Source organism: Mirounga angustirostris, unplaced genomic scaffold (genome assembly GCF_029215605.1).
Source record: "Mirounga angustirostris isolate CCGP_5_RB_7025 unplaced genomic scaffold, mMirAng1.0.hap1 SCAF_11, whole genome shotgun sequence".
Lineage (NCBI taxonomy): Eukaryota > Metazoa > Chordata > Mammalia > Carnivora > Phocidae > Mirounga > Mirounga angustirostris.
In genome coordinates, this window is record NW_026991719.1 from 76,235,212 (window position 1) to 76,249,637 (window position 14,426).

Sequence of the window (14,426 nt, forward strand, 5' to 3'; positions counted from 1 at the left end):
ACTGATGTTCTTTATTATCATAAAAAAACTTTTTAGGTTAATTATAACCAAAATGAAATGTTTTATGAGGAAAAATAGGTTTTCAATGTAATATGAAAATATTCTGGGTGATACTTATTTAAATTGCTGTAATCTTAAGTTCACAAATTACTGCATAGAAGTATACAGGAATGGTATTTTGGTTTTATTCATCTTTTTCCTAATATATAATGGAGCCCACAGTTTGTATTTCTCTGACCTATTGATAGAGCCTTGAAAATAATGTAGAGCTCATTTGAATTGATGTAGAGCTCATTTGAATTGATGTAGAAATTGAAATATATCATACTATTTATTTTTACATAGTACATTTGTCATAATAACTGAAAAATTATAATTCTATAGTTAAAAAAACTTAGAAAGGCAGTAGTAAGATGTGACTTACTTTTGAATATGATGATCATTCAAAGATGACTATCTTGTAATTACTTCTTGAATGCTTCTGGTTTTTATGATTTGAACAAGGATGTGAGTTGAGAACCGTAACCATTTTTGTGCTCCTCCCCATGTAAACCTACAGCTCTTTACATAGTGGACTTATGTGCTCTGAATATTTCTGTTGAGTGGTTGATATATGGGTGAATAAATGAAAATATTTAAGAAGTGAGTATAGAAAAAATTCTGGCATTTTGGAATGAAGGGAAGGGGTAGCTAGTAAAAATGTATTTTTATAAAGATGGCAAGAAAGGCTTGAAATTACATGCCGGGCCTTTAAAATACAGCCCAGCAACTACCAGACAACTCCAAAGAATTATGGGACCAGGTGAGAAACTGGTAGGTCCTGATTGGCTGGAGGCAGCAGCGTTCTGGTAGCTGATTGGCTCCACAGGTCACGGGAGGCTGCTTGCATCACCACACATGGAAGCTTCTGGTGGTAGCCCTCTGTAGAGGTCAGAGCCCACCTGAGGAACTCACTGACTAGAGGGAAAACCTACCTCCTAATCTCTCTGAGCTCTCCTTAAGGATGAGTAAGAATGGTTTTGTGAGCTATGGCAGCGTTTCTGCTGTGGGTGGAGCCATTGGAAGCAATGACCAACCATTTCAGGGTGGTGCAGCTCCTGCTACTAAGGCCCCAAGATCCAGGGTTCGAATCCAGGATATTATACCTTGTGTAAACAGCTGCTCATCTCCGCCCTGGTTGACAATGTCTTCAAGATTAGGGGAATTGAAGTTTTCCAGGTCTCTCTTGTGGGGATAACCAGAAAGGCAGAGTGGGCTTCCAGCTACATTCTTTACGGAATTGATGATAGGACCACCAAGCCTATTGAGGTCCGCCAGTGGCTCAGAAGGAATAAAGCAAAACAGAGGATGTCGCTTCTTCCAGTGGGAGTATATGTCAAAGTGATTGGTATCCTCAAATGTTTTAAGGAAGTAAAGGGCCTTGAAGTCTTGAATATCCGTGTCCTGGAGGACATGAATGAGTTCACCACACATATTCTGGAAACAGTGCACATATGATGTTGGATAAAGCCCACCAAGTGGCCTCTGGGCCCAGTGCAGCTGTTGTCCCATCAAAAATAGAAGAGGTCTGAAAGTATGGCGATTACTACCACCTTGACTTCATCCACAAGGAAGTTCAGCATTTGATCCGTCAGTGTCCTCAACAGGAAGGCGAAAGTGTGCATGAGCTCCAGACCCAGCTTCACAGCCTGAGCGACGGGGCCATCAAGCAAGCCCTTGAATATCTGACCATTGAGGGCTACTTTTACCCCGCTGTGGATGAAGAGCATTTTAAATCTGCTGATTGAAGCAATGAAAAGATTTTTCATTTTCCAAAGATCCTTGCCTCCATCTATGAGTGAGTTTAACCTGTTGACTTTTAGGAAGTAGATTTTTTTTCAACAAAATATCTCAGCTGGCATACTTTGGACCCTCACTGCTTTTCCAAATGCTTTGAACTTCTCTGTTTTTCTAACTGTATTTGAAGCTCAGAAGGAGATGGTGATGGAGAAATTGACTGGACTTTTTGTAGGATTTGCCAGCAAGCAAATGAAAACAGTCCTGGATGAATGAATTTGGGAGAGAAAAGGTACAGAAAAAAAATGGAAAATTGTTATTTGTTGTGTGGGAGCTTCTTTTTCTGAAATATCCATATATTAGGAGAATATAGAATAAGTCAAGGAACCAGTTAAGAGAGAAAAACAAAAATTCTATTGTTTTTACGTTAGACTTATTTTCTGTGTTTGGATTTAGCTTATAATCCTATTATCTCTTGCTAAATGTAGTAATTGGTTAATTTGAATGTGCTAAAGAGAGCAATTTATGAAGTGCTCAGTTCAATATTTATTGAGTGATTTGCTTTTATTACCATAGATTTATTTTTAAAAAATAAAATTATAGTATGTTTAACAGCTCTTATTACCACAGGTTTATGTTTTTTAAAAAAATACGATTATACTACCTTTAAATGCCAGCTCTTATTAACGTAAGTTTATGTTAAAAAATAATATTATGACTAAATAACAGTAAACATAGATTAAACTATGTTTAAGTATACTGTTTAAAAAATAAAATTATAGTATGTTTGAAAAATTTTTTCTTAAAATGTGATTAGGTTTAATGATTATTTCAAATATAATGTGGTGATATTTGGATTAAATTACAGTCCATTGTAGTTGCATGGTACATGGAAACCAGATTTTCTGTGAGTTTGATGTTCTGATGGATTCTGTATAGTACTAAATCCTCAGTTTTATGTATAACAAAGGTTTATTCTTACAGGTTAAGCAAACAAAAATTAATTATATGAATATTAAGCTTAGTTAAATAACTGAAATTTTATTTGAACATTTTATTAAAATACTTTTTCAAAAATCTTGACTCTCCTATGTGATTTTTGTCCTAATTTTACTTGAAAAGCCTCTTGTTTTGTTTTTAAAGATTAATAAGTTTAATTATCTAGAATAAATTTTTCTACTCAATATAATAACATATCTTTGTTGTAATAATACATTTTAGTTTGTATTAAATTAATTATGTGATACTTTTAAATAATTGAATAAAGTAAGCCCTCAGTTATATACATAAAGATGATATCTTTCTAGTTACTAGTTTTGTTACATTAGGAGAAAGAAAAGAAAAAGTATGTATATATATGTATTCATTTGGACGGGTAGAAAAGAAAAGCATCACTTGTTTTAACTTAATCACAGAAATGAAGTGTAAAACATTGAAAATCCCTTAAATACAGCATTCACAGTAATCCATACTGTCAGGAAAACTATCAGAATTTGGCCTGTCTTTGCCAACCCTTATGAATACTTGCCACCAATACTTGTTTAAGCTTTCTGAGCCATAAACTTAACTTTTCCTCCCCTCAGAAGCCCAGAATTCATAAATGACACTTTTTTGAAAACTACAAATAGTTAATATACCTGTTTGTTATTGAAATCATCAGATGTCTCTGCAAATTCTAGTCTTTATAAACATAAGGAATTCTGAACCAGTTTTGAAAGTTTGCCTGCCCTGAGGAAAATCACACTGGAGGAGAGGCAATGATGGTTGTATTTGTTCCTTAGCATTTCAGTGTGGAATGGTATAGTCTAGGAGGTGTGTGTGTGTGTGTGTGTGTGTGTATCTGTGTGTCTCTGTGTGTGTGTATTTGTGATATCACTTACACAATTGCAGGAACCCTGAAATCAGAATTCGAATTTTTATTTTATTTATTTATTGGAGAGGGAGAGAGTGAGCAGGCAGAGGGGTCAAGGGAGAGGGAGAAACAGAGACCACTGAGCAAGGAGCCCAATGTGGGGTTCAATCCCAGGACCCTGGGATCATGACCTGAGCTGAAGGCAGACGCTTAACCAGCTAAGCCACCCAGGCACCCTTCACAGTTCGATTTTTTTATGACTTTGTAGATCACTCTCCAAATTGTCTGAGTTGGTTCAAGTGGCCATTGGATGGGTAGCCACTTTTTCCTCTCTAGGAATATTCCTTCAGAATTAGGAAAACGGCAACCAGAAAAGGCCTTTCAGGCTGCCTTTAACTAATATGTTGTGATATGTACACCAAATTTAAGGGAGAACCAGCCTGTCTCCCTCTCCCATCCTTTTGGGTAACTGTCCTCTCTCTGTGTTCCTTGGGGTTCTTTCTAGCTTTGTTAATTGCCCTGCTGCCCTCCTTATTCTTCTGAGTGAAATTATGTGCTTTAGTGGGATTCTACTGCAGGTAAGAGACTGCAGTGAAAGAATAGTAGGGAAGTCTACCTATAATGTGAAAGGAAATCTAATATTTTTCAGTTGGATTATCTTATACATGCATTTGGGTAGCAGATTTTTATTTTTATTTATTTATTTATTGGTAGATTTTTAAAATCCATTTTAAACCTTCCAACATACTTCTTCCTTCCACTGCATACTTCCTTTTTAGTTTTGTTCAGAAGGTAAATGACTTGGCCAGTGTTCCCTTTCCTATCCAGTCCTGCCTTGTATGTGAACCAAACTTCTGAGGATAAGATACCAATCCTGGGGAAATATTGTCTGCTATTTTGGGCAGAGATATTTAAGCCTGAGGAAACTGAAGAATATAATTGACAATTATAATCCACTTAGGGTTGTTATTCTATGGCTTTAGGCATATGAAATGTATGCATTTATATTGAAATTGATTCTAATTTAATTGAATAAATTTGAAAATGTTTTCAAATCAAAGGTAATATTATTGCTGTTGTCATAATTGTTAATAATTTTATTTTACCTACTAAATTTAGATTTGTATTTTGAGTATAATTTGAGAAATATAAATTCTTGTATTTTTTTCAGTTTCTGTTTTCTTACTATATGATGAATCAAAAAAGGTTACCACCTCAAGACAGTATGGTACTGGCACAAAAACAGACACATAGATCAATAGAACAGAATAGAAAACCCAGAAATTAACCCACCATTAGATGGTCAATTAATCTTCAACAAAGCAGGAAAGAATATCCATTGGGAAAAAGACTGTCTCTTCAACAAATGGTGTTGGGAAAACTGGACAGCAACATGCAGTAGAATGAAACTGGACCACTTTCTTATACCATACAGAAAAATAAATTCAAAACGGATTAAAGACCTAAATGTGAGGCAGGAAACCATTAAAATCCTAAAGGACAACACAGGCAATAACCTCTTTGACATCAGCCATAGCTACTTCTTACTAGATATGTCTCCTGAGGTAAGGGAAACAAAAGCAAAAATGAACTATTGGGACTTCATCAAAATAAAAAACTTTTGCTCATCAGAGGAAACAGCAAAACTAAAAAGCAACCTATGTGGTGGGAGAAGGTATTTGCAAATGATGTATCTGATAAAGGGTTAGTATTCAAAATCTATAATGAATTTTTCAAACTCAACATCTGATAACCAAAGAATCCAGTTAAAAAATCAGTGGAAGACATGAATAGACATTTTTCCAAAGTAGGCATAGAAATGGAGGACAGACACATGAAAAGATGCTCAACATCACTGATCATCAGGGAAATAGAAATCAAAACTATAATGAGATATCACCTCATACCTGTCAGAATGGCTGAATAACAACATAGAAAACAAAAGGCATTGGTGAAGATGCAGAGAAAGGGAACCCTCTTACATTGTTGGTGGGAATTGCAAACTTGTACAGCCACTGTGGCAAACAGTATGGAGGTTGCTCAAAAAGTTAAAAATAGAACTACCCTATGATCCGCAATTGCCCTACCAGGTATTTACCCAAAGGATACAGAAATACTAATTGAAAGGACACAGGCCAGTGTTGCTAGAGGCAGAGAATGAAGTCTTGTGAATCATTTGGAGGACTTTGGCTTTTACTCTGAGTGAGCTGGGAAGATGCTAGAGGGTTTTGAAGAAAGTAATGGTATAACCTGACTTGTGTTTTTAAAGGCTATCTCTGGATGAAGCAGGGAGAACAAGTTACATGTTGCTGTAAGGGAGCTAGAAATCTCACAGGAATTCTAGGGACAGCAGTGTAGCTGTGTGTCATGCAGGCTGATATGGAAGGTCACTTGACATCCCACAGTAGTCCTAGAACCTGGTTATTTTTGTCATCTATCTCAAGTCAGCAGCAGAAATTCATGGCACATTAACTTAATTTGTTTTGTCAACATGGGCTCTCCATGAATCTGTGTCTTTTCCTGATATTAACTGCCTGGCCATGTCTGTATTACCCAGTTCATATTCCTAATGGGGAGTCTCTGGTCCCCATTTGTTTCTCCTTAGGCAAAGCTTTTCTTGTCAGGCCACCTCAGTATGCAGGCCAGACCATACTATGGTTAGGTTACCTTCTCTACTCCCATCAGTTTGCACATGGTAAAGGAGAGGGAGTCAGGGTGTATGGTCCAAAATTTGCTTTCCTAGGACTATTATCTCAGAAGGTAGTTGTGGGGAGTGCTCAACTAAGAAGCGGGTATGAGTTTGTCAGGTACCAGCCAGTACAGGAACTTTAAGGTGAGAAGGAAAGTTATTGCATGGAGATCTCCAGAAGATCAAGAATTATGTTTTATTCATCCTTTATGTTCAGCATTTAGCATTATTCCTTGTGGCATTACAAGTTGAGTAAAAGAGGAAAAGTAGCACACTGCCTCCAGGAAGTGCCTCTGGTATTCCTGTGTATACATATGTGTAGGTTTTAGAGAGAAGGGAAGGAAACAAGGAGTATCATTATCCTTACTTTTACTCTGACTGTTCTAAGAATTTTTTTTTTTTTAGTATTTCTTTTTTTTTTCAATTAAATTTTTTTTTATTCTTATGTTAATCCCTATACATTATATCATTAGTTTTAGATATAGTGTTCCATGATTCATTGTTTGTGCATAACACCCAGTGCTCCATGCAGAACGTGCCCTCCTCAATACCCATCACCAGGCTAACCCATCCTCCCACCCCCCTCCCCTCTAGAACCCTCAGTTTGTTTTTCAGAGTCCATCGTCTCTCATGGTTCGTCTACCCCTCCGATTCCCCCCCCTTCATTCTTCCCCTCTTACTACCTTCTTCTTTTTTTTTTTTTCTTAACATATATTGCATTATTTGTTTCAGAGGTACAGCTCTGAGATTCAACAGTCTTGCACAATTCACAACGCTTACCAGAGCACATACCCTCCCCAGTGTCTATCACCCAGTCCCCCCATCCCTCCCACCCCACCCCCCACTCCAGCAACCCTCAGTTTGTTTCCTGCGATTAAGAATTCCTCATATCAGTGAGGTCATATGATACATGTCTTTCTCTGTTTGACTTATTTCGCTCAACATAATACCCTCCAGTTCCATCCACGTCGTTGCAAATGGCAAGATCTCATTCCTTTTGATGGCTGCATAATATTCCATTGTATATATATACCACTTCTTCTTTATCCATTCATCTGTTGATGGACATCTTGGCTCTTTCCACAGTTTGGCTATTGTGGACATTGCTGCTATAAACATCGGGGTGCACGTACCCTTTCGGATCCCTACTTTTGTATCTTTGGGGTAAATACCCAGTAGTGCAATTGCTGGGTCTTATGGTAACTCTATTTTCAACTGTTTGAGGAACCTCCATACTGTTTTCCAGAGTGGCTGCACCAGCTTGCATTCCCACCAACAGTGTAGGAGGGTTCCCCTTTCTCCACATCCCCGCCAACATCTGTCGTTTCCTGACTTGTTAATTTTAGCCATTCTGACTGGTGTGAGGTGGTATCTCATTGAGGTTTTGATTTGGATTTCCCTGATGCCGAGCGATATTGAGCACTTTTTCATGTGTCTGTTGGCCATTTGGATGTCTTCTTTGGAAAAATGTCTGTTCATGTCTTCTGCCCATTTCTTGATTGGATTCTTTGTTCTTTGGGTGTTGAGTTTGATGAGTTCTTTATAGATTTTGGATACTAGCCCTTTATCTGATATGTCATTTGCAAATATCTTCTCCCATTCTGTCGGTTGTCTTTTGGTTTTGTTGACTGTTTCCTTTGCTTTGCAAAAGCTTTTTATCTTGATGAAGTCCCAATAGTTCATTTTTGCCCTTGCTTCCCTTGCCTTTGACGATGTTTCTAGGAAGAAGTTGCTTCGGCTGAGGTCAAAGAGGTTGCTGCCTGTGTTCTCCTTTAGGATTTTGATGGACTCCTTTCTCACATTGAGGTCTTTCAACAATTTGGAGTCTATTTTTGTGTGTGGTGTAAGGAAAGGGTCTACCTTCATTCTTCTGGTTGTGTCTGTCCAATTTTCCCAACACCATTTGTTGAAGAGACTGTCTTTTTTCCATTGGACATTCTTTCCTGCTTTGTCAAAGATGAGTTGACCATAGAGTTGAGGGTCCATTTTTGGGCTCTCTATTCTATTCCATTGATCTATGTGTCTGTTTTTGTGCCAGTACCATACTGTCTTGATGATGACAGCTTTGTAATAGAGCTGAAAGTCCGGAATTGTGATGCCGCCAGTTTTGCTTTTCTTTTTCAACATTCCTCTGGCTATGCGGGGTCTTTTCTGGTTCCATACAAATTTGAGGATTATTTGTTCCATTTCTTTGAAAAAAGTGGATGGTATTTTGATGGGGATTGCATTGAATGTGTAGATTGCTCTAGGTAGCATTGACATCTTCACAATATTTGTTCTTCCAATCCATGAGCATGGAACGTTTTTCCATTTCTTTGTGTCTTCCTCCATTTCTTTCATGAGTATTTTATAGTTTTCTGAGTACAGATCCTTTGTCTCTTTGTTAGATTTCTTCCTAGCTATCTTATGGTTTTGGGTGCACTTGTAAATGGGATCAACTACTTAATTTCTTTCTTCTGTCTTGTTGTTGGTGTATAGGAATGCCACTGACTTCTGTGCATTGATTTTCTATCCTGCCACTTTACTGAATTCCTGTATGAGTTCTAGCAGTTTTGGGGTGGAGTCTTTGGGGTTTTCCACATAAAGTATCATATCATCTGCAAAGAGTGAGAGTTTGACTTCTTCTTTGCCGATTTGGATGCCTTTGATTTCTTTTTGTTGTCTGATTGCTGTGGCTAGGACTTCCAATACTATGTTGAATAGCAGTGGTATAGTGGACATGCCTGCCGCGTTCCTGACCTTAGGGGGAAAGCTCTCAGTTTTTCCCCATTGAGAATAATATTTGCTGTAGGTTTTTCATAGATGGCTTTTATGATATTGAGGTATGTACCCTCTATGCCTATACTCTGAAGAGTTTTGATCAAGAAAGGATGCTGTATTTTGTCAAAAGCTTTTTCTGCAACTATTGAGAGGATCTTATGATTCTTGTTCTTTCTTTTGTTAATGTATTGTATCACGTTGATTGATTTGCGGATGTTGAACCAACCTTGCAGCCCAGGGATAAATCCTACTTGGTCGTGGTGAATAATCCTTTTAATGTACTGTTGGATCCTATTGGCTAGTATTTTGGTGAGAATTTTTGCATCCATGTTCATCAGGGATATTGGTCTGTAATTCTCCTTTTGGATGGGGTCTTTGTCTGGTTTTGGGATCAAGGTAATGCTGGCCTCATAAAATGAGTTTGGAAGTTTTCCTTCCATTTCCATTTTTTGGAACAGTTTCAGAAGAATAAGTATTAATTCTTCTTGAAATGTTTGGTAGAATTCCCCTGGGAAGCCATCTGGCCCTGGGCTTTTGTTTGTTGGGAGATTTTTGATGACTGCTTCACTTTCCTTAGTGGTTATAGGTCTGTTCAGGTTTTCTATTTCTTCCTGGTTCAGTTGTGGTAGTTGATACATTTCTAGGAATGCATCCATTTCTTCCAGGTTATCTAATTTGCTGGCATAGAGTTGCTCATAATATGTTCTTATAATTGTTTGTATTCTTTGGTGTTGGTTGTGATCTCTCCTCTTTCATTCCTTATTTTGTTGATTTGGGTCATTTCTCTTCTCTTTTTGATAAGTCTGGCCAGGGGTTTATCAATCTTGTTAATTCTTTCAAAGAACCAGCTCCTAGTTTCGTTGATCTGTTCTACTGTTCTTTTAGTTTCTATTTCATTGATTTCTGCTCTGATCTTTATTATTTCTCTTCTCTTGCTGGGTTTAGGCTTTATTTGCTGTTCTTTCTCCAGGTCCTTTAGGTGTAGGGTTAGGTTGTGTACTTGAGACCTTTCTTGTTTCTTGAGAAAGGCTTGTATTGCTATATACTTTCCCCCTAGGACTGCCATTGCTGCATCCCAAAGATTTTGAATAGTTGTGTTTTCATTTTCATTGGTTTCCATGAATTTTTTTAATTCTTCTTTAATTTCCTGGTTGACCCATTCATTCTTCAGTAGGATGCTCTTTAGCCTCCATGTATTTGAGTTCTTTCCGACTTTCCTCTTGGGATTGAGTTCTAGTTTCAAAGCATTGTGGTCTGAAAATAGGCAGGGAATGATCCCAATCTTTTGGTACCGGTTGAGACCTGATTTATGACCTAGGATGTGATCTATTCTGGAGAATGTTCCATGGGGACTAGAGAAGAATGTGTATTCCGTTGCTTTGGGATGGAATGTTCTGAATATGTCTGTGAAGTCCATTTGGTACAGTGTGTCACTTAAAGTCTTTATTTCCTTGTTGATCTTTAGCTTAGACGATCTGTCCATTTCAGAGAGGGGGATGTTAAAGTCCCCCACTATTATTGTATTGTTGTCGATGTGTTTCTTTGCTTTTGTTATTAATTGCCTTATATAATTGGCTGCTCCCATGTTAGGGGCATAGATATTTACAATTGTTAGATCTTCTTGTTGGATAGACCCTTTAATTAGGACATAATGTCCTTCCTCATCTCTTATTACAGTCTTTGGTTTAAAATCTACTTTGTCTGATATAAGGATTGCCACCCCAGCTTTCTTTTGGTGTCCATTAGCATGGTAAATGGTTTTCCACCCCCTCACTTTCAATCTGGGGGTGTCTTTGGGTCTAAAATGAGTCTCTTGCAGACAGCATATCGATGGGTCTTGTGTTTTAGTCCAGTCTGATAGCCTTTGTCTTTTGATTGGGGCATTTAGCCCATTTACATTCAGGGTAACTATTGAAAGATAGGAATTTAGTGCCATTGTATTGCCTGTAAGGTGACTGTTACCATATATTATCTGTGTTCCTTTCTGGTCTATGTTGCTTTTAGGGTCTCTCTTTGCTTAGAGGACCCCTTTCAAGATTTCTTGTAGGGCTGGTTTTGTGTTTGCAAATTCCTTTAGTTTTTGTTTGTCCTCCAAGCTTTTTATCTCTCCTTCAATTTTCAATGACAACCTAGCTGGATACAGTATTCTTGGCTGCATATTTTTCTCATTTAGTGCTCTGAATAGATCCTGCCAGTCCTTTCTGGCCTGCCAGGTCTCTGTGGATAGGTCTGTTGCCAATCTAATGTTTCTACCATTGTAGGTTACAGATCTCTTCTCCCGAGCTGCTTTCAGGATTTTCTCTTTGTCTCTGAGACTCGTAAGTTTTACTATTAGATGTCGGGGTGTTGACCTATTTTTATTGATTTTGAGAGGGGTTCTCTGTGCTTCCTGGTTTTTGATGCCTGTTTCCTTCCCCAAATTAGGGAGGTTCTCTGCTATAATTTGCTCCATTATACCTTCTGGCCCTCTCTCTCTTTCTTCTTCTTCTGGGATCCCAATTATTCTAATGTTGTTTTGTCTTATGGTATCGCTTATCTCTCGAATTCTGCCCCCGTGATCCAGTAGTTGTTTATCTCTCTTTTTCTCAGCTTCTTTATTTTCCATCATTTGGTCTTCTATATCACTGATTCTCTCTTCTGCCTCATTTATCCTAGCAGTTAGCGCCCCCATATTTGATTGCACCTCATTAATAGCCTTTTTGATTTCTACTTGGTTAGATTTTAGTTCTTTTGCTTCTCCAGAAAGGGTTTCTCTAATAACTTCCATATTTTTTTCATGTCCAGCTAGTATCTTTAATGTGATGATTCTGAATTCTAGATCTGACATCGTACTAATGTCCGTATTGAGTAGGTTCCTGGCAATTGGTACTACCTCTTGTTCTTTTTGTTGAGGTGATTTTTTCTGTCTTGTCATTTTGTGCAGAGGAGAATAGATTAATGAGAGAACAAAATGCTAGCAGAGTAACAACGTCCCCAGAAAATATACTGTAAACAAATCAGAAAAGACCTGAAGCAGTGGGAAAAGAAAGGGAAAGAGAGAAAAAAGAAAAATAAAAAATAGAAAAAGAAAAAGATAAAGTTAAAAAGAAAGAAAAACAAACAAAACAAAACAACAACAAAAAAAACCAGAATGTGATCAAATATGATCAGGCTGGTATATAGATCAGTGCCACACACTAGATTTTCAGTGTATTTTGGTCTGTTAGAAGAACGTGCCTCCCAAAATTTTAAAGAAAGAAAAACTTATATATGTACAAAAATAAGGGTTGATATGATGAAGGGATGGATTATGAATGTAAATATGGAAATTATAAAAAATTTTATAAAAGGAATTGATAAGAAGTTGTTTGAAAAAACAAAGAAAAGGGTTTAAAAAAATAAAAAAGAAAATAAAAGGGAGAGGATGTGATCAGGCAGGGGAGTAGAAAAAACCATATACTAGAGATTTAGGGTATATTTTGATCTGTTAGAAGAAATTATCTCAAAATTTTAAAGAGAGAACAACTTATATATATATATGCCAAAAATACGGGTAACTTATATGAAGGGATAGAATATGACTCTAAAAATGAAAAATAAAAATGTTTTTTTAAAAAAGGGATTGATAAGATGTTGGTTGAAAAAGGGAAAAAGAAAAATTCAAAAAGAAAAAAAAGACAGTTAAAAAGAAAAATTAACTTTGAAAGACTAAAGAATCATGGTAAAAAAGCCATGAATTCTATGTGCAGTATTCCCCTAGCGCTGGAGTTCTGCCGTTCTCATTGATCGGTAAACTTGGTCTTGGCTAGCTGTTCTCGCTGATCTTCTGGGGGAGTGGCCTGTTGCCGTGGTTTCCAAATGTCTTTGCCGGAGGCGGAATTGCCCCGCTCTTGACCGGTCTGGGCTAAGTAATCTGCTCAGGTTTGCTCTCCGGAACTTTTGTTCCCTTCAAGCTTTCAGTACAGCTTTGGAGGTGGAGAATTAAGATGGCGGCCTCCCAATCTCCGCCCAGGAGGAGCCGAGAACTCGGGTCCCCGCTCCTCAATTCGCCCCCAGAGAAAAGCTGTCAGTCACTCCCGTCTCCCCGGTCTCCGGCCGCACTCCGTGCTCACCTGGCCTGTGACCGCGCATTTCTATCTCTGGCACCCGACCCCCGGTGAAGTCTCCAAACCCTGCAGATCCCTGCGGTGCACTCCCGCGCGACTCCTCCTGGGGCAGGAAGGGGAGTCTCCCTGTTTTGGGTCCCTGCTGGAGGAGCAGGGGCCCGACTGTCCTGCGGATCACGGTTTATGGCAACCCCGAGCTGAGAGCCCGCGCCTGGGCTCCGCCTCTGCAGCCGGCTTCCCTGCTCCATTACCTGGGAGCTCGGCCACACTCAGGCACCCCTGGTCTTTCTGTGACCCCGAGGGTCCTGAGACCACACTGTCCCGGAGGTTTCCACCGCCCGCTTAGCCACCAGAGTGACGTTCCTCAGCAGAGCAGACTTTTAAAAGTTTTGATTTTGTGCTCTGTGGTTCTATTATTTGCCAGAAGCAGCCGACAGAGGGCCCTCCCCCGCCGTCTATCCTCCCGAATATCGCCTCGGATTCACTTCTCCTCACATCCTACCTTCCAGAAAGTGGTCACTTTTCTGATGAGAGAGTTGTTGCTATTCTTTTCTTCGGTCTCCTGTTGAGTTTGTAGGTGTTCAGAATGAGAGGAGACGAAATCCAAGTCTCCTACTCCTTCGCCATCTTGCTCTGCCTCTGTTCTAAGAATTCTTACCAAAGTCTGGTGAGCCACCCCTAAATACTGGTCTCTCCTTGGACTTTTATCTCCTAGTTGACTCTGGTCCAAAAATCTTTCTTCTTTCTGATAAGGGGGGATCCTCTCCTCAACCTATCCCTCAACTTCAAAAGTGGTTGTGGTGGCAGATATGTCTATATCACATGGTTAAATTCATTCTGGGAGTGCACTGTATTATTTTCCCCTCTTGGGAGCTCACTGTGAACATTAGCATTGTTTTTAGGAAAGCTTTTTACATTGCTCCAGGAAAGTAACTTCTTTAACTTTATTAATCCAGAGTTTCCAGATATTTTCTATAAAAAAGTCTTCTGTTATTCCCTAGAAATGCCTATAACCATTACATAGTATGAATCATATCTTCTATTTCTACCAGATTTAAGCCTATCAACAGCCATAAGATTTTATCTCACCCCCCCACTTTAGAATCTCTCTCAGAGAAACCAAGAAGTAACCAACACAGCAAACAACTAATTAGTCTTCCTACTGGAGAGAAACAAATAAGGAAACAAGTGCAATGAAACAACAAAAAAATCAGAAAAGGAGGAACCCAAATATAAGAATACACCCAAGAATGAGAATAATTTG

The 14,426-nt window shown here is 38.5% G+C and overlaps 2 protein-coding genes across 8 annotated transcripts in view; both read left to right on the top strand.

The window, feature by feature from the left end:
• DIAPH2 (diaphanous related formin 2) overlaps positions 1-14,426 on the top strand; it is a 961,567-nt gene that overhangs the window by 223,994 nt on the left and 723,147 nt on the right. The gene's annotated exons all lie outside the window — the stretch shown is intronic.
• Positions 850-4,661, top strand: RPA4 (replication protein A4). The gene is given in 3 exon segments (XM_064574330.1): positions 850-1,148; positions 1,151-1,483; positions 1,486-4,661. Coding segments are annotated over 3 exon segments (780 nt in total). The 5' UTR covers positions 850-1,003; the 3' UTR covers positions 1,788-4,661.